The sequence below is a fragment of the Carcharodon carcharias genome, chromosome 17 (genome assembly GCF_017639515.1).
Source record: "Carcharodon carcharias isolate sCarCar2 chromosome 17, sCarCar2.pri, whole genome shotgun sequence".
Taxonomy (NCBI): domain Eukaryota; kingdom Metazoa; phylum Chordata; class Chondrichthyes; order Lamniformes; family Lamnidae; genus Carcharodon; species Carcharodon carcharias.
In genome coordinates, this window is record NC_054483.1 from 6,451,449 (window position 1) to 6,470,827 (window position 19,379).

The following is a 19,379-nucleotide window of genomic DNA, read 5'->3' on the forward strand; positions in this document are numbered from 1 at the left end:
GGAATTGGATAAATGTTTGAAGGAAAACACTTTTGCAGGGCTCTGTGGAAAGAGCAAGAGGAGTGGGACTAATTGGCTAGCCCTTTCACAGGGCTGAATGGCCTCCTCTGATGTATTGTTCTCTGAATTTATAGCACAGAGACAAGCCATTCATCCCAACAGGTCTATATCAATATCAGAAAGAAAATGCTGGAAATACTCAACAGGTCTGGCAGCATCTGTGGTGAGAGAAACGGGGTTAACGTTTCAGTTTGATGACCTTTCATCAGAGCTGGGAAAAGTTCGAGATGTAATAGGTTTTAAGCAGGTGAAAGGTAGGAGGGTGGGTCAAAAAATAACAGAAGGAAAGGACTGTGATATGGTGGAGGGCAGGAGAGATTAAGTGGCAAAAGCATTCATGGTACAGCAGGGACATAATGGGACAGGGAAAGGAACAAAAGATGGGTCTAGAAGAGGTGTGAATGGCAGGAGGACGAGCAGCTGTCATCTGTAAGCAAAAACAAGAGTGACACCGAAATATGCAAAGATAATGGACACAAAATGAAGGCAGAGGTTATGATCTGATATTGTTGAACTCAGTTTAGAGTCAGGAACGCTATAAAGTGCTCAATCGAAAGATGCAGTGCTACTCCTGAAGCTTAAGTTGAGCTTCATTGGAACACTGCAGGAGGCCAAGGATAGAGAGGTCAGTATGGGGAGCAAGGTGGAGAATTAAAATGACAGGTGACCGGAGGCTGATGATGCTCCACATGAGCCTCCTCCCACCCTACTTCATCTAACCCTGTCAGCATATCTTGCTATTCCTTTCTCCCCCATGTGTTTGTCTAGCTTCCCCTTAAAGGTATTTATGCCACTACGCATTCCCAAGTTCCAGAAAATTAATGGATTTTTGACAGGGGTGGATCTTCACATAACGTGTCAGTTTGGAAGATGCCAAATTGTATGGAATATGTGGGTTTTACCTCGCCTGATTTGCTCTGCATGAAGTGCAGTGTAAAGTCAGTATCGCATCCAAGCCCCCTTAGTTTCCCAACTCTTTTTTTGTTCTGTAAATTTAGTACTCATTGGGATGAAGTGCGACTCGGATGGGGAATGGATCCGTTTTCGTTTCAGGAATCTAGTGTTGCCATCGAGCACTCCAGAGGCAGGTAGATCTTGGATCAAAGTGAAGCTGTCATCTGCTCTGCACCAGCCATTGGCCTTTACTCTCTAAGCAGAAGAGTGTGACACTTTGTACGTTCCCCATGTTATCTACCCTAGGCCTGTCAAGGTAATTCTGCTTTCCTTTGATTCTGGCCTCTTAACGTCTGCACCACCCCAACTTTGGCCTCCTGCTCCTTGGGCCCTAAGCTCCCAAATTCTCCCCTTAAACCTCGCCGCCTCTCTCCCATCCTTTAAGATACTTCTTAAAACCTTTGACCAAGCTCTTGGTCACCTGCCCTATTATCTCCTTATAGACTCGGCATCAAACTTTGGTTAACATTCCTCCGACACGCTTTTGGGGCCAAGACCACTGGAGCTGGATCGATGGAATAATCTGTTTGTGTTTGCAGGTTGAGGGAACTTCAAAGAAGGAGGGAGAGTGCTCAACAAGAATAACTTGTCAAACATGTTTCACATTGACTGTACCTCTTCTTTTGGTAGTGTGATCCCTACATTAAAATCTCGCTGGGAAAGGTGTTCATCGATGATCGTGAGCATTACATTGCCAATAGCCTCAACCCTGTGTTTGGCAAGTAAGTTTCTTCTACAATTTAAATCCACAAACCAAGCTGTGAGAGGATGTGATGATTCTCTCTGTTCTCTGCCATTTTCTTTTCCAGTTTTACAGCCAGCCCTGTCACAGTCTCGCAGGCAGTGCCAGTCTCCTGGTGCCTCTCCTAACTTGTCATCCTCCCTGGATGCTGCCAGCTGTGGCTCAGAATTCCAGAATTTCTGGCTGGATTTACGAGTGACCATCCCATTTGTAACTCCGAGCTTGTAACTCCGTCCCCTCTGTCAAACCCTGTGATAGTCTCAATGAACTCTTCACAGGTCACCCCTCAGCCTTCTCTTTTCTAGGGAGATATCAATTCCAAGCCAGTTGGTAAAGTATGAGATTAGAAACAAATATTTTTCTCGATAATAGGTTTATTTACGGAATGCAGCATTACCTATGTCTGCTTCCTACCTACCGCTCCCTTGTCTCTGTGGTCTCTCTTTATAACCTTAACTTGTGTATCTTATCATAATTAACATGCCATTGACAGAGAGGCACAGCCTGTTCAATCTATCGTGAATCTGTTGGGGTCAATTTCAGGGGAATGTGAGAAAGAACACTTTTACACAGCGAGTGGTAATTACCTGGTGATTTCAAAGGAAATTGGATGGGTAGTTGAAGGAGATAAACCTACAAGCTAGAGTGGGGGAATGGGACTGACTGGATTGCCCTATAGAGAGAGAACTGGCATGGACTTAAGAACAAAGAAAAGTGCCGAATGGCCTCCTTCTGAACTGTAAATGCCTCTACTCTCTGCCGTCAGTTTACTCGCCCTTTGCTGCACCCTCTCCAAGACCTGAGTGTGTTTCTCCTGATAAGGAACCAGCTTAAATCCTCAAGTTAACTGGTCTTGTGCAAAAGTTGGGAGTAGCATCTCAACACTGGGCGAAACTAACCAAGGGCAGACCTAAATCGTGTTTAACTAATCTGTTAGAGTTTTTTGTTGAAGTAACATTCAAGTGGGATGAAGGGGAACAGGTAGATGTGGTGTACTGGGGTTTCCAAAAGACATTTGATAAGGTACCACATCAAAGGTTACTACACAGGACCATATGGTGTAGGGGGTAACATTAGAATGGATATAGGATTGGTTGGCTAACAGGAAGCAGAGAGTAGGGCTAAATGGATCTCCCTCGGATTGATAACCTATAACTAGTGGAGTGCCACAGGGATCAGTGCTGGGTCCTCGACTATTTATAATTTATATCATTGACTTGGATGGAGGGACCAAGTGTATGGTGGCTAAATTTGTCGATTACACCAAATAGGTAGGAAAGTAAGTTGTCAAGAGGAGGTAGAGGGTCTGCAGAGGAATATATATAGGTTAAGTGAGTAGGCAAAAATTTGGCAGATGGATTATAACATGTCCACTTCGGCAGGAAGAATAGAAAACCAGTATACTATTTAAATGGAGAGAGATTGCTGAACTCTGTGGTACAGAAGGATCTGGGTGTCTTGGTACATGAATCACATAAAGTTAGTATGAAGATATAGCAAGTAATTAGGAAGGCAAATGAAATGTTGGTGTTTATTGTAAGGGGAATGGAATATAAGTTCCCTCTCAGCCGCCAGTTTACTCGCCCTTTGCTGCACCCTCTCCAAAACCTGAGTGTGTTTCTCTTGGTAAGGAACCAGCTTAAAAACACCAATACACCACATCTACCTGTTCCCCTTCATCCCACTTGAATGTTACTTCAACAAAAAACTCTAACAGATTAATTAAACACGATTTAGGCCTGCCCTTGGTTAGTTTCGCCCAGTGTTGAGATGCTACTCCCAACTTTTGCACAAGACCAGTTGTAGGGAAGTTTCACTACAGCTGCACAGGGCCTTGGTGAGGCCACATCTGGAATACTGTGTGCAATTTTAGTCTCCTTATTTGAAAAGATATAATCGCTTTAGAAGCAGTTCATAGAAGGTTCACTGGACTCATTCCTGGGTTGAAGGGGTTGTCTTATGGAGAAAGGTTGAACAGGTTGGTCTATACCCATTGGAGCTTAGAAGAATGAGAGGTGATCTTATTGAAACATATAAGATCCTGAGCAAACTTGATAGGATGGATACCTGGAGGATGTTTCCTCTTGTGGGGGGAGGGGGGGGGGTGGGGGGGGGGGCGGAAATCTGGGGGACATAGCTTAAAAATTAGAGGTCTCCCTTTTAAGATGGAGTTGGAGAGAAACTTGTTCTCCCAAAGGGTTGTTGGTGTGTGGAATTCTCTTCCCCAGAAAGTAGTAGAGGCTGGGTCTTTGAATTTATTTACGGCAGATATTTGTTAGGCAACGGAATCAAGGGTTATGGGGGGCAGACATGAAAGACCTGAGACCACTACCAGATCATCCATGATCTTATTGAATGGTGGAGCAGGCTCGAAGGGCCAAATGGACTACTCCTGTTCCTATGTACTCTCCTGTTAGCTTTGTGTGCGCATGTCTGTGCGGATGTATGAGTTCGTGTATCTGTATGTTTGTGTGTGTGCGCGCGCGCAGTAATCATGAGAATCAAACTCAACCGTGATGACTCACATAGTGAAATAGCCTGCCAATTAAAAGTAGTTGGGTTGGGAGATGGACACTAGCTAGTGGGGACATATCGGGAGAGGGGCTGCTGGTGTCCGTATGGAACTCGACCCCAGCAAGACTCAGGAGGGATGGGGAAAGAACGGATTTTTGGAGAAGTTGCTTCTAATGGTGAAAGTTCTTCCCCCAGAATGTTTCAACTTTATGCCACCATTCCACTGAATAAAGATCTCAAAGTTGCCGTGTACGACTACGATTTAATCAGCCAGGACGACAAAATCGGAGAAACAGTCGTCGACTTGGAAAACCGGTTCCTGTCACGATTTGGAGCGCGTTGCGGCCTGCCTTGCACATACTGCATGTGAGTCGGTACAAACTGTGACATCTCGGAGTGGGCCCAAGACCCATATACAGCAGGACAACAACAGCTGGCACTTATATAAAAGAATGACTTGCATTAATATAGCACCTTTCATGACCACTAGACTCTTAACAGCCAGTTAAGTATTTCTGAAGCGTAGTCACTGTTGTAATGTAGGAAACAGCAGGCAAAATGGCACACAGCAAGCTCCCACAAATAGCAATGTGATTAAGAGCAGAAGATCTGTTTTTGTGATGTTGATTGAGGGATAAATACTGGCCCAGACGCCACAGAGAGCTCCCCTCCTCCCCTGCAAAAAAGTGCCATGGGATCTTTCACACCCACCTCAGAAGACAGATGGGGCCTCGGTTTAACATCTCGTTCGAAAGTCAGCACCTTCGAGAGTGCAGCACTGATTTTTGTGTTCAAGCTCTGGAGTGAGATTTGAACCCAGAACCCTGAGCCATGGCCAACATCTGTATAACGCCTTTAATATAGGATGACATCCCAAGACACTGCACAGCGATGACTCTACTGTTTGACACTACTCTAACAAATATTTAACACCAAGCCATGGAAAGAGATAGTAGGATTTCAAACTTGGTCGAAGAGGTAGGTTTCAAGGAGTGTCTTAAAAGAGAAGGGGGGTTTCAAGAGGAAATCCCAGAGCTTAAGTTCTTAGCAGCTGAAGACACCGCCACCAATGGTGGAGCGATTTAAAGTTGAGCAAGAGGCCCAAATGGGAGGAGCGCAGATACCTCGGAAGGTTTTGGGGGCTGGAGGAGGTTACAGAGGTGGGGAGGAAAGCTCCAAGCTTGGAAACAGTACACGGGAGCGTGAAGTGGACTCGTCCAAAACGTTGTTGCTCATATCTTAACCCGCACCAAGCCCTGTTCATCCATCATCCCTGCCTACTGACCCACATTGGCTCCAAGTCTGGAATTTCCACTCGAAACCAACACCTCAGTTTTTAAATTCTTGTCCACGTGTTCAAGTCTTCCTACGACCTTGTCCTCTCCCTAATCTTCTGCAGCTCTTCAACCCTCCGAGATACCTGTGCTCCTCCATTTCTGGCCTCTCGAGCATCCCCAATTTTAATCACTGCCTTAACATCTCCTCACATAGCTCAGTCTCATTCTCCTCTGATAATGGTTGAGAGGTGAGGGATAGGTGGTTGCATATTGTCAGTGCTCCTGGCATCATGAGATTAGGGCAGGTTCAATGGACCAGCTGTACATTTCCTGCCACTTGGTTGTGTACATTCAGCTTGCAGCCCACAGTATACCCCTGATTCAGCAGAGAACCTTGACACACCAGTTCCTGGAATCTAGCTGGCAGTTACCGGGGAGCACAGTCAAACAGCAAGCTGCTGAGATTTTTTTTGCACTCGGTTGCATGGGTGAGAAATAGAGGTTGCGTACCTCCTGCAAAGTAAGTAATTATTCAACAGGCTTAATACTTTTGGGGGATAAAAGAACCAGGAAGACACAATGTCTGTACCGATACCCCTGTCAGAGGGTCTGCTGTGTGAAGGTTCCCAAATGTAACTCTCCACTGAGCTTAGGGACGCATATTAAGCATCTTCATCTTCATCTGTATGGGAAGATCACTGCTTTTGGCTAATATCAGATTGTCAGTCCTGAGGGAGCACTGTGCTGTCGGACTGCCAGTACTGAGGGACCGCTCGCTGTCGGAGGGGCAGTACCGAGGGAGCGCTGCACTGTCAGAGGGGCAGCACTGAGGGAGCGCTGCACTGTCAGAGGGGCAGTTTTGAGGGACGTTTTGCTGTCGGAGGGGCAGTACTGAGGGAGCGCTGCGCTGTCGGAGTGTCAGTACTGAGGGAATGCTGCGCTGTCAGAGGTTCAGGACTGAGGGAGTGCTGCACTGTCATTGGGGGCAGTAGTGAGGGAGTGCTGCGCTGTCGGAGGGGCAGTAGCAAGTGTGCATTGCCAGAGGAACAGTATGCAGGGAGCGCTGCACTGTCGGAGGTGCAGTCATTTGAATGAGCCATTAGACTGCACTCTCAGTTGGAGGGAATTTTTGCTCTGAGTCCTGATCAATATTTATCCCTGAACCTAAACCACAAGCACAAATTATATGGGCTACTATCACATTGCTGTTTGTGAGATCTTGCTGTGCAAAAATTGGCTGCTGCATTTTCTACATTAAACAGTAACTACACTGTACTTCACTGGCTGTAAAGCAATTTGGGACATTGTGAGGTCCTGAAAGGCACTATAGAAATTTCCATTCTGACTTAATTTCCTGCGGTGGGACATGAGATTGGAGGTGAGGGGAGTACAGCCGTGATGTGGTGAACCGTAGGATGGTGTGTCAAGCTGGGCTGAATGGCATCGCCTCTGAGGTGGAGGCTCAGGGCCTCCTGACAGGAAAGGGACAGTCCGTGGCTGAAGATCATCTGCTTAATTGACATCTGGTACTGGATGAGCAGAAATTCCCTCCAATTCAATGTTGGGAAGACTGAAGCCATTGTTTTCTGAACCCACTCCAAACTCCACTTCCTAGCTACCAACTCCATTCCGCTCCCTGGCAACAGCCTGAGATTAAGCTAGGTTAAGAGATCGACCCCAAGATGAGTTTACAACCTCATGTTCGTGCCAACACCAGGATCACCTATTTCCACCTCTGTGATATCACCCACTTTCACACCCGTTTCAACTCATCTGCTGTTAAAACCCTCATTCATGCCTTCATTATGTCTAGACTTGAATATTCCAAGGCACTTCTTGTTTTTTTGTTCAGAGGGCATTTTTAAGAGTCAACCCACCCACATTGCTGTGGGCCTGGAGTTACATGTAGGCCAGACCACACCAGGTAAGAAAGACAGATTTCCTTCCCTATAGGGGCATTAGTGAACCAGCTGGGTTTTTGTGACGATCAGCAATGGTTTCATGGTCATCATCAGATTTTTATTGAATTCAAATTTCACCGTTTGCTGTGGTGGGATTCGAACCCAGGTCCCTAGAGTATTACCCTGGGTCTCTAGATTACTAGTCCAGCAACAATACCACTACACCACCACCAACCCCTCCTCCTGCCTAGTCTTCCACATTCTACCCCCCCCCCCCCGCCCCCGTAAACCTGAGGTCATCCAAAACTCTGTGGCCCGTGTCTTAACTTGCAGCAAGTCCCATTCCCCTATCACCCCTGTGATCGCTGAGCTACATCGGCTCCCAATCAAGCAACGTCTCAATTTTTAAATTTTCATCCTTGTTTTCAAATCCCTCTGTGGCCTCACCCCACCACCACCCCCCATTCCTCTGTAATCTCTTCCCGCCCCCACAACCCTCCGATAATAATTCTGGCCTCTTGAGCAACCCTGATTTCAATCACTCCACTTTTAGTGGCCGTGCTTTCAGCTGCCTGTGGGCCTCAAGCTCTGGAATTCCCTCCCTACACCTGTCTGCCTCATTTTCCTCCTTTTAAGTTAGGTCTTTAAAACCTACCTCCTTGACCAAGCTTTTGTTCATCTGACCTTATATCCTGAGGTGGCTCAGGGTCACATTTTGTTTTGTAACATCCCTTTTGGGACGCTTCATTAAAGGTGCTACATAAATAAAAGTTGTTCTTGTTTTAGGGGACGCACCCATGTCCCCTTACAAGTGTGCAACAGGAAGGATAGGAGGTTTAGGGCAGCCAAGTTGTCTGATGTCTCTGTTTCTTCAGCCAAGTGTTGCAAAGTCAGGTTGAGGGAGAGAAGGAACGTGAAATAAACTTTTTAAACAAAAGGAGAAATGGCAGGGATTGTATTCGAGTTTTTATTTTCCCTCTCTCTGCAGAGCCGGATCGACTCAGTGGCGCGATCAGTTGACACCGTTAGAGCTGCTGAGTAACTTGTGCAGCATGAAGAACTACGCCTTGCCCGTCGTTCGCAGTAAAGGGCAAAAGATCTCCATCGGAGAGAGGGAGTTCTCGCTGGATGACTTTGGTAAGGAAATTGGGCCGGGAGGAGGATGTGGTTGTTTGGGGGCTAATTACATGACAGAACTGGGACCTGAGCTAATTTCAAACTAAACACGAGGAACAAGATATCGACTAGAGGCCAATTCTGTAACTAAACCTTTGGGGGACGTGTTCCGTAGTTCCTATTTCAGCCTCAGAGGATGTTACAAGAAGGCCTTGTGGCACAGTGGGTAGCACCCCTGCCCCTGAAGCCTTGGGTTCAATTCCTACTGCAGGACTTGATGGCCAAGCAAGATGCATTCACGATGTGGCCCAACAGATTAAATATCAGCCTGCAAATCCTTCCAACACATGCCAATGGCAGGAGGTAACAGTGGGAGAGAGTCCTGGTCAGGCATGTGATGGAAAGAAAGTGCAGCCTTTACTATCACTATTCCTAGCTCCAGACTACACCATGTGTGTTGCCACAGCAGTTGGACTCTTTGAGGGGGCTGGGTGGCTTTTGTGGATCAGATTGGCATCAACAGCATGGGGTTTGATCTCTGTTCTGGCTGGGGACCCGCCTCCTTGCCCTAACCATGGTGGAGATCGTGGTCCTGTGGATCAGACTGAAGGTGAAGGACGTAACACTGTAGAATGAGGTCACTGTAGTAAATTTCTTCACTCTGTCTAAAGTCTTGACAAGTTTTCTAAAGTGTGGTGCCCAGAACTGAACACACTATTCCAAACTATGGCCTAACCAGTGTTTAATAAATGTTTCACAAGATGCAACTCTTTGTTTTTTTAACAACAGATTTTCCTCCACAATTTAAGGAAGTACTTGCACAGGATCATTCCCTATGAGAGTGCATTCAAGGCAGTGGTGGGCTCCAGTTCACTTAGTGAGTCCGAGTTGCTATGGGCAACGCACACTTTTACATGCATGTTGCAGCCTGGAGCTATGGAAAGTGTCGGTAGAGGCTCCCACGTTCTTTCCATCATATGGCTGATCAGGAATCTCTCTCGCTCTTCCCACCTGTCATCGGTGTGTGTTGGAAAGATTTACAGGTTGCTACTCAACCTGTTTGCCTGCGTTATGAACATATCTTCCTTGGCCTTCAAGTCCTGGTTTGGAACTCGAACCTGGAGCTTCTGGCTCAGAGGCAGAGACGTTACCTATGGCACAACAAGACCACCTCCACTTCCAGGCAGTAACCCATCTCACCCAGCGGCAAGATTGCTATTGTTCGCTGTTTTGAGGGAAGTCACCAAATAACTGGTACAGCCAACAGTGTGCAGCCACTTGAAAATTCAGCTAACTATCACTGCGAATGATTAAATCCCCCCTCCTTTCTTTCTTACTGTGCAGAGGCGAAGAAGATTCCTTACAGCTCCCTAGGGCCCCCAGAAGAACGACTTGCTCTGCACGTTCTCCACCTGCAGAATCTGGTGCCAGAGCATGTGGAAACCAGGACTTTGTTCAACAGCACTCAGCCAGGGATTGAACAGGTAAACGCCAGCGGAGTTTGCTGCTGTTTAAAAGTTGGCTGTTTGTGCAGAATTCACAATCTCAACCCATCTCCTCCCTCAGAAACTCAAAGTACACGGTCATAGAAGGCACAGAATGGTTACAGCACAGAAGGCAGCCATTTGGCCTGTTGTGTCTGCACCAGCTCTCTGAATGAACACTTCACCTAGCGCCACTCCTCTCTCTTCTCCCTGTAACCCTTCACATTCTTCTTTTTCAGATAGTAGTCTAATTGCCTTTTGAGTTCCTTGATTGACCCTGCCTCCACCACACACTCAGGCAGTGCATTCCAGATCCTAACTACTCGCTGCGTGATAAAGTTTCTCTTCATACCTCCATTACTTCTTTTGCCAATTACCTTAAATCTGTGCCCTCTCATTCTCAATCCTTCCACCAATGGAAACAGTTTCCCGCAAGCTACAGTGTCCAGACCCCTCATGATTTTGAACACCTCGATCAAATCTCCTCTCAAACTTCTCTTCTCCAAGGAGAACAGTCCCAGCTTTTCCAATCTATCCACATAACTGGAATTCCTCATCCCTGGAAAGTCTCATAGAACCAAAATTCCAAGTCATGTAAAGTTAAACTTTGTATAGACCCTTGATTAGATCACAGTTGGAGAACTGTGCACAGTTCTGGTTTCAATATTACAATAAGGTTAAAAGAGGCACTGGAGGATGTGGCCTGTTTCTGTGCTGTAAATTCTAAGTAAGATGGAGATGGGTCCTTTGGCTCAGTCTGGTTGAGTGGTTGTCCTAATCCCATGAATTCCATGGAGTTGGTCCGGAAAACCTATCTCACTCCATTGTATCCCCTCCTGCGCCCCAACCCTGAACTTCCTGTGTATGCCTTCACAAGTTAGTCAGGGTTAGTTAACAATTCCACCAAGCAATGATCACTTACAGGGGGATGAGGTGCAGGGGACGGGGGCAGGAGTAGATGGACCTTGTTCGTTTATCATCTTCCCCTTCTGCCAGCTTCCTAAGTGTGCAACTTAACGTCTGCCTACCACACAAATTAATAATGTTATGTATGAATTTCAGTGCCAGTCCCATGCCCTGTATGTGGACTTATGTCCCAATGACTAGCGGATTGTATCAAACAGCACGTCCATTTGACTGTTCACAATAGGCAGAGTACTGACTCCAAAACTCCGAACATCTGTGTCTAACATTAGATGTGATTCTGTGATGGACAACAGTTACTGAACGATCCTGAGTGTGTTAGGAATTACACTAACAACCAATTTCAGATTATTAGTCGGGCTTGCAATGTGGCTCACTTCGGCTTGGGAGAACATCAGAACGAGGAGCAGGAGTCGGCAATTCAGCCCCTCGAGCCTGCCCCGCCATTCATTACGATCATGGCTGATCTCATTTTGGCCTCAACTCCAATTTCCCACCCTCTCCCCATAACCTTTCAACCCGTTACTAATTAAAAATCTGTCTATCCCCTCCTTAAATTTATTCAGCGTCCCGGCATCTACCGCACTCTGAGGTAGTGAATTCCACAGATTCACGACCCTTTGAGAAAAGTAATTCCTCCTCAGCTCTGATTTAAATCTACCAGCCCTTAGCCTAAAACTATGGCCTATCATTCTAGAGTGCCCCACAAGGGGAAACATCTGCTCCACGCCTACTTGGTCTATCCCCTTTAGCATCTTATATTCCTCAATTAGATCTCCTCTCATCCTTCTAAACTCTAGTGAGTAAAGGCCTAAACTGCTCAATCTCTCCTCATAAGACAAGCCCCACATCTCTGGAATCAATCTAATGAACCTCTGCTGAACCGCCTCCAATGCAACAACATCCTTCCTCAAGTAAGGGGACCAAAACTGTGCAGAGTACTCCAGGTGCAGTCTGACCAATGCCTTTTACAGTTGCAACAACACTTCTCTATTTTTATACTCTAAGCTACATATATTTATACACAAGGGCCTGTCCTCTGCAGGTAAAAGGAACATGTCCAGGCATTACATCTTTTTGAATTAAGCAGAAGTACAGGGCACAATAGTTCTCTGGCACATTCTCCATGGCAACACCTTGACCAATCAGAGTCAACTTTCCAACCAATCAGCACCCTTTTCTAATTGAATATAAATTATTGCTCCCTTTGAAATTTGGCATTCTTGCATCTGTCCTGATGAGTGCCAGATGAAAAGCTTTGACAGCATGACTCTTTTTTTCGGCAATACTCAACTTAACTTTTTGCTCCTTGTGCAGGGGAAGCTGCAGATGTGGATCGACATCTTTCCTAAGAAGTTGGGTGCCCCTGGCCCACCCTTTGACATCACCCCCCGGGCCCCTATCCGGTGAGTGCACCTGCTAGCCAGTAATAATAACCGAGAGGGTTTGCATGTGACGGCTAACGCTGGTGATTCCACTGCAGGAGGCCTGAGGCCTTTACGTCCACGGCTCTGTATTTGTGATGCCTATTAGCGCTCTTTTCTGAGTCGGGAGGTGGTGGGTTCATGTCCAACTCTAGTGATGTGATTGCCTAATCCAGCCCGACATTCCAGTGCAATGCTGGGGGTGCTGCATTGTTGGAGGTGCCATTTTTCAGGTGGGGTGTTAACTGAGGCCCCCTCTTCCCTCTCAAGTGGTTGTAAAGAGAACCCTTGGCCACTATTTGAAGAAGAGCAGGGAAGTTATCCCTGGCGTCCCTGGCCAATATTTAACCCTTACCCCTTTGCCCCTAGATCAGAAACAAAACAGCTTATGGCCACAAAGCACTTTGAGACATCCCTGCCATACTGAAAGGCAAATTCTTTCATCAATTTTCATCCCTCCTCTCCAGAAGGTGCTGACTCATCCTGGGACAGGGTTTGCCTGACCCGTTGCCCAGGTCCCTAGTTTAGGCAAGACTCCTTCTGCCTTCCCCCAGAGCGCTGACTGGGCTCAAACCTAGAAATCTCAAGTGGTCTGTGTGGCTCAGGTGGCAGAGTTAGTGCAACAAGGCCATCGGGAGACTTAATCACGTAATAGCCTTTAGCCTAATAGCCATATCCTGCCTGGTAAACAGGGAGGAGTTGAACAAGGGACAATTTACAGTGTTGTCTTGATTTCTGAATTTCCTGATTTTTCAGGTACGTTTTGCGCTGTATAATCTGGAACACGAATGATGTAATTCTGCAGGAAGCCAACATAATGGGGGAGAGGATGAGTGACATTTATATTAAAGGGTAAGGAGAATATCCCATGTGAAATCCTTGTGTAACCCTCAATGACAGATTTCTTGAGCACATCAGCTAGACTAATGCTTCAACGTAGTATGTTCTAATGGTCTTATCTTATGAAATGCCTCAGCATTGTCCATCCATCAGATAAGAGAACAAGGCAATCTGATGTCTGGCCAACATTCCTCCCTCCCAACACCATCAAAAACAGATTAACCAATCATTCATCTCGATGTTTGTGGGAGGTTTCTAGTGCAGAATGGTTCTTGTGTTTACTGGTGACACTCTGACAAAGGGTTTTCAATCTGAATTGTGAACTCTGTTTCGCTCTCCAGAGGTTCTGCTTGACCTGCTGAAGATTTTTTTCTGGCATTTTCTATTTTTTAATGCTAATTTTAATCCCCCAAGTTATTTTGAGAAAATAAGTGCCAGGGGGATATGCAAACAAAAAGAGAACCATTGTCTTAATTCAGAATATTGGTTACACATCTAGACAACAGTACTGTGCCAAGAACTCTTTGTAGAAAGACTAAGTAATTATCTCACTCACAATGCTTAAGACATAGGAACATAAAACATAGGAGCAGGAGTAGACCATATGGCTCCTCGTACATGCAATCCAAAATGACTGACCCCTTATTCTGAGACTGTCTCCTAGTGCTTAAGTCTCCAGCTGGGGGAAAAACCTCTCAGCATCTACCCTGTCAAACCCCCTCAGAATGTTATACCTTTCAATTGGATCACTTCTCAGTCTTCTATACTCCAGAGTATAAGCCCAGCCCACTCAATCTCTCCTCATAGGACAGCCTTCTTATGCCAGCAATCAATCTGGTGAACCTCTGTTGTGGTCCCTCTAAGGTATGGGGACCAAGATTGTTCTGCATAATCCAGATATGGCCTCACAAAAGCCCAGTATAAGACTTCCTAGCTTTTATACTCCAAACCCTTTGCCGTAAAAGCTAACATACCACCATGACTAAAGACTTCCTCCCTCTGCCCACACAACTCACCTTCTCCACCTATAGTCTGCCCACGCACCCCACCTCCTCCACCCATACTCTGCCCACATACCCCACCTCCTCCACCCATACTCTGCCCACATACCCCACCTCCTCCACCCATACAGTTAATCAAAGAAAACCAGGGCCTAGAAGGAAAAAGAATACTCTGGAAATTATTTCTGTAATCCCCAATTATTAACTGAACCTGTTGTTCCCTCATCAGGTGGATGGTTGGGTTGGAGGAACAGAAACAGAATACTGATGTGCATTACAGATCGCTGGATGGAGAGGGCAACTTTAACTGGAGGTTTATCTTCCAGTTTGAATATTTAGCAATGGAGCGAGTTCTTATCGTCAACAAGAGGGTGAGGAACCAAGTTAAGGTGAAAAATGAGAATGATTTATTCCAGCTGTAAAGGTAGTCTAATGAATTTATACCTGATTCAGGGAGAATTCTACCACAAACAAATCCCAATAGATCAAACCCTTTCCCTTTCACTCCCATTGTGTACATCCCCATGGATCAAGCTCCTTCCCTTACACATTAATTTTATACAATCCCAATAGACCAAGCTCTTTCCCATTCACTTTCATTGTCTGCAATCCTAATGGACCAAGCACCTTCCCAGTCATTCCCATTTCATACAATCCCAATGGACTAAACCCCTTCCATTCACTCCCATTTCATACAATCCCAATGGACTAAACCCCTTCCATTCACTCCCATTTCATACAAACCCAATGGACTAAACCCTTTCCATTCACTCCCATTTCATACATTCCCAATGGACTAAACCCCTTCCATTCACTCCCATCTCATACATTCCCAATGGACTAAACCCCTTCCATTCACTCCCATCTCATACATTCCCAGTGGATCAAACCCCTTCCCTTTCATACAATTGCAGTAACCTCTCTACTCCTGTGCTTCCAAAAAAAAGTGTATCATTTCACACTTCTCCACATTACGTTCCATCTGCTGTGCTTTTGCCCCTTCGCTTGAACCTCCTTGCATCCTTCCAGCTTAAATTCTCACCTAAGTTTATATCGCCAGCGAACTTGAATTCATTACACTTGGTCCCCTCCTCCAAGTCACCGATACAGATTTTATCTCCGACCCAGGTTCATTGGGCAGTTGGGCCGAAGGAATTTGTTAAAGCTACGTTCGGTTTTGTTTCACTGGAAGGGGGAAATTGCTGAATGTATCGATGAACACGTTTGACGTGAAATTGCCTTGTGTTTCAGCTGCCAATTCTGTCAAAGTACCAGCTGGGAATTTGACCCAAGCAAGTCAGCCGATTCCTAAAATGCACCGCGTGCGTGTTCTTTCTTCGAAGTGATTCAAGGAGCAATTTTGAGAGAGTATTTCTGTTTGTTTTAGAACTATATTTGGAGCCTGGATGAGACCGAAGTGAAAATGCCTCCTAAACTAATTCTCCAAGTCTGGGACAATGACAAAGTCTCCTTTGATGATTATTTAGGTAACGTTCAACAGACTCACTACTTGATCTTCCAGAATCTCCTAGATTCTAGAATGGACCCGGTGGATTGGAAGGTAGCAAACCCATTCAAGAAAGGAGGGAGAGAGAAACCAGGCAACTATAGGCCGGTTAGCCTGATATCAGTCGTAGCAGTGCAAACGCTAGAATCTATTATTGGGGGTGTGGTAACAGGGAACTTAAAAGATTGTGCTATGATTTGGCAGGGCCAGCGTGGATTTAAGAAAGAGAAGTCATGTTCAGCAAACCTTTGGGTTTTTTTGAGGCTGTAACTAGCAGGGCGGATAAAGAGCAACAAGGCGATGTAAAAGGTTAACACGATAGTTCAGCGAGCAATTAGGAAAGCCAAGGGTACAATGGCTTTTATTACAAAGGCATTTGGGTATTAGGGTGAAGAAGTCATAGTGAAATATTTAACCTTGGCGAGATCGCACACCGGGATCACTCTATTCAGGTTTTTGTTTCCCCACTTAAGGAAGGATATACTTGCCTTAGAGGGGTGTGTAGCAAAGCTTTGATCCAAACCTGGTTCCTGGGATGATGGGATTGTCCTGTAGGAGAGATTGAGTAGATGAGGCCTGTTTGGCTAGCGTTTAGAAGAATGAGAGGTGATCTCATTGAAACATATAAAATTCTTAAGGGGCTTGAGAGGGTAGATGCTGAGAGGATGTTACCCCACCGGTGGGAAATCAAAAACCCAAGGGTGCTGTCTCAGGATGAAAGGTCAGCCATGTTGGACTGAGATGAAGAGAAATTTCTTCACTTAGAGGGTGGTGAATCCTTGCAATTCTCTACCCCAGAGGCCTGTGAATGCTCTGTCATTGAGTATATTCAAGACAAGAGATTTTTGTACGCTAGTGGAATTAAGGGATACGGGGATAGTGGGAGAAAGTGGAGTTGAAGGACAAGATCAGCTATGATTTAGATTGGGAACTGATGCTAGGATTGAGAATTGGTTGACGGACAGAAAACAAAGAAGAGGAATAAACAGGTCATTCTCAGGTTGGCAGGCTGTGACTAGTGGGGTACCGCAAGGATCAGTGCTTGGGCCCCAGCTATTCATAATCTATATCAATGATTTGGATGTGGGGACCAAATGTAATTCCAAGTTTGCTGATGACACAAAAGTAGGTGGGAATGTGATTTGTGAGGACGATGCAAAGAAACTTCATGGGGATTTAGACAGGCTAAGTGAATGGACAAGAACACGACAGATGGAATATAATGTTGAAAAATGTGGAGTTATTCACTTTGGTGGGAAAGACAGTAATGCAGAGTATTTTTTAAATGGTGAGAGATTGAAAAGTGTTGATGTCCAAAGGGGCCTGGGTGTCCTTATTCATGAGCCACTGAAAGCTAACATGCAGGTGCAGCAAACAATTAGAAAGGCAAATGGTGTATTGGTCTTTATTGCAAGGGGATTTGAGTACAGGATTAAGGAAGTCTTGCTGCAATTGTATAGAGCCTTGATGAGATTGCATCTGGTGTATTGTGTACAGTTTTGGTCTCCATACCTCAGGGAGGATATACTGGCTATACAGGGAGTGCAACGAAGGTTCGCCAGACTAATTCCTAGGATGATGGGACTGCCCTACGAGGAGAGATTGAGGAGACTGGACCTGTATTCTCTAGAGTTCAGAAGAATGAGAGGTGACCTCATTGAAGCAGATGGAATTTTTACAGGGCTCCACAGAGTGGATGCAGGAAGGATGTTTCCCCTGGCTGGGGGTGGGGTGCTGGCAGGGTGGGGGGTGTCTAAAATCAGGGCACACAGTCTCACTATAAGAGGTAAATTTAGGACTGAGACGAGGAGGAATTGCTTCACTCACCAGAGGTGTTAGATCTTTGGAATTCTCTTTCCCAGAGGGCTGTGGAGGCTCAATCATTGAGTATGCTCAAGTCAGAGATCAGTAGATTTCTAGATATTAAAGATATCAAAATTTGTAGGGGTAGTGCAGGAAGGTGTTGTTGAGGTGGAAGATCAGCCCTGATCTAGTTGAATGGCGGAGCAGGCTCAAGGGGCTGAATGGCCTACTGCTGCTCCTGTTCTTTATATTCTTACGTTGCAGATTACATAGCACTTATACATTAATGGCGAGTCTTGGACGTCCTTCAGATTATATAAAACTGCCGAGGTTACTACTCAGTAAGGAACTTAACCTGGTTAATAGGAGATCATTGTGCACTGGGTATGAAACAGAGCACAGTATGTGTAAGGACTGCAGGGAGCGGGAGCTGAGCAGGGCTGGGTGGAGAGGACAGTGCCTGTTGCCGCTACATCAATAACAATCCCCTCATTAGGTTGTTCACATGTTTTTGTTCCAGACATTGTGGTTTTTAAGTGTTGCAATTGCAGTAACCAGCAGGTGCCAGTTGAGGGCAGAGGAGTGTTGTCCGACAGGGTTTGTGGGTGAAATTGTGCAGTTGACCGAGCCTAATTCCAATTGTTTTTGCTGTTACAAATCTCTGGACTAGAAAGTGGGTTGGTAGATGTAGACAACCCCCTGCCAAGCCCTTGGGGGAAATCACAGACCCTTGTCACATCATTGTGTGGGGGAAATCACAGGCCCATGTCCTGTCACTGGTCCAGCAGAGTTTCTGAGGGCCAGTTGCAACTTTCACTAAACAGCATTAACTGTGTGTGTGTGTGTGTGTGTGTGTGTGTGTGTGTGTGTGTGTGAGTGAGAGAGAGAGAGAGAAAGAGATACTGTCCTAAGTGAACTCATTTGTACAGGGAGGAGGTGGGGAGAGGTGTCCCCTATTTTAGGCACCTTTGCTTCAGTCACACATGGACCCTCGATTAGGCACAATGAGATAGGCACCCAGCTCATGTCAATTGACTGGGTAGCCAGCAGCGTCGGTGGGTTGTTCCGACTGTGGGAGGCATCACACCCACTATCGATCTCAGCCTCAGCACGGTGCGTTGACCAAGGACTGGGGATCCGAACTAATTTCTTGCTCCCACGGGTCCAATCCACAACACTGATCCTTGCCTGGGATCTACTGCTCCAGCAGCACTGTGCTGGGTACTGATTTGAATAAGTTGTCCTGGACCATTGCTGACCCTGACCCTCCCTCGGGTCTGAGGCTCCTGATTTATCCACGAGTCCCAGCTCCACGTTGACCCTGGAGTTTTTTTTTTCCTCCCCGGCAGGATATCTGGAGATTAACCTGAATGCATTCCGGTGCCCAGCGAAATGGGCAGATCGTTGTACCTTGGAGAAGTTCTTTAAGCTGGAGGACTCCTCATCAGACAGCTTGCAGAAGATGATTTCGCTCTTCAAACAGAAAAGTATTAAGGGCTGGTGGCCATGCGTTACATACGAAGATGGAAAACCTTATTTAACAGTAAGACCAAATTCTTTCCCAAAGTCATTCTAAGGCCTGTTCTCCCTCACCCAAAATGTTTTGGTGTTGATCCAGATCCCTGAACATCCCCTGTTGTGCCTTTCCCCCAACTCTCCTCCCCCTCCCTCGCCAACTTGGTCCTGTACCCTTTAGTATCTATCAATCTCCGTTTTGAATGTTTCGATTGAGCTTCCCAGCCTTAAGAGTTTTTTTTTGAGAGAAGGGTTGGGAAGAGTTCCAAATCTCCCTAACTTTCTGTGTGAAGAAATTCCTGTCAACACCTAGCTCA

General features: G+C 46.0%; 1 protein-coding gene across 1 annotated transcript in view; it reads left to right on the forward strand.

The window, feature by feature from the left end:
- Nucleotides 1-19,379, forward strand: part of LOC121290057 (myoferlin-like) — a 119,648-nt gene that overhangs the window by 89,247 nt on the left and 11,022 nt on the right. Inside the window, exons 42-50 of the mRNA XM_041210213.1 lie at nucleotides 1,645-1,736; nucleotides 4,466-4,636; nucleotides 8,437-8,585; nucleotides 9,909-10,048; nucleotides 12,290-12,378; nucleotides 13,153-13,248; nucleotides 14,467-14,608; nucleotides 15,625-15,724; nucleotides 18,897-19,090. Coding sequence (XP_041066147.1) covers nucleotides 1,645-1,736; nucleotides 4,466-4,636; nucleotides 8,437-8,585; nucleotides 9,909-10,048; nucleotides 12,290-12,378; nucleotides 13,153-13,248; nucleotides 14,467-14,608; nucleotides 15,625-15,724; nucleotides 18,897-19,090 — 1,173 coding nt within the window. The remainder of the gene's footprint in view (nucleotides 1-1,644; nucleotides 1,737-4,465; nucleotides 4,637-8,436; nucleotides 8,586-9,908; nucleotides 10,049-12,289; nucleotides 12,379-13,152; nucleotides 13,249-14,466; nucleotides 14,609-15,624; nucleotides 15,725-18,896; nucleotides 19,091-19,379) is intronic.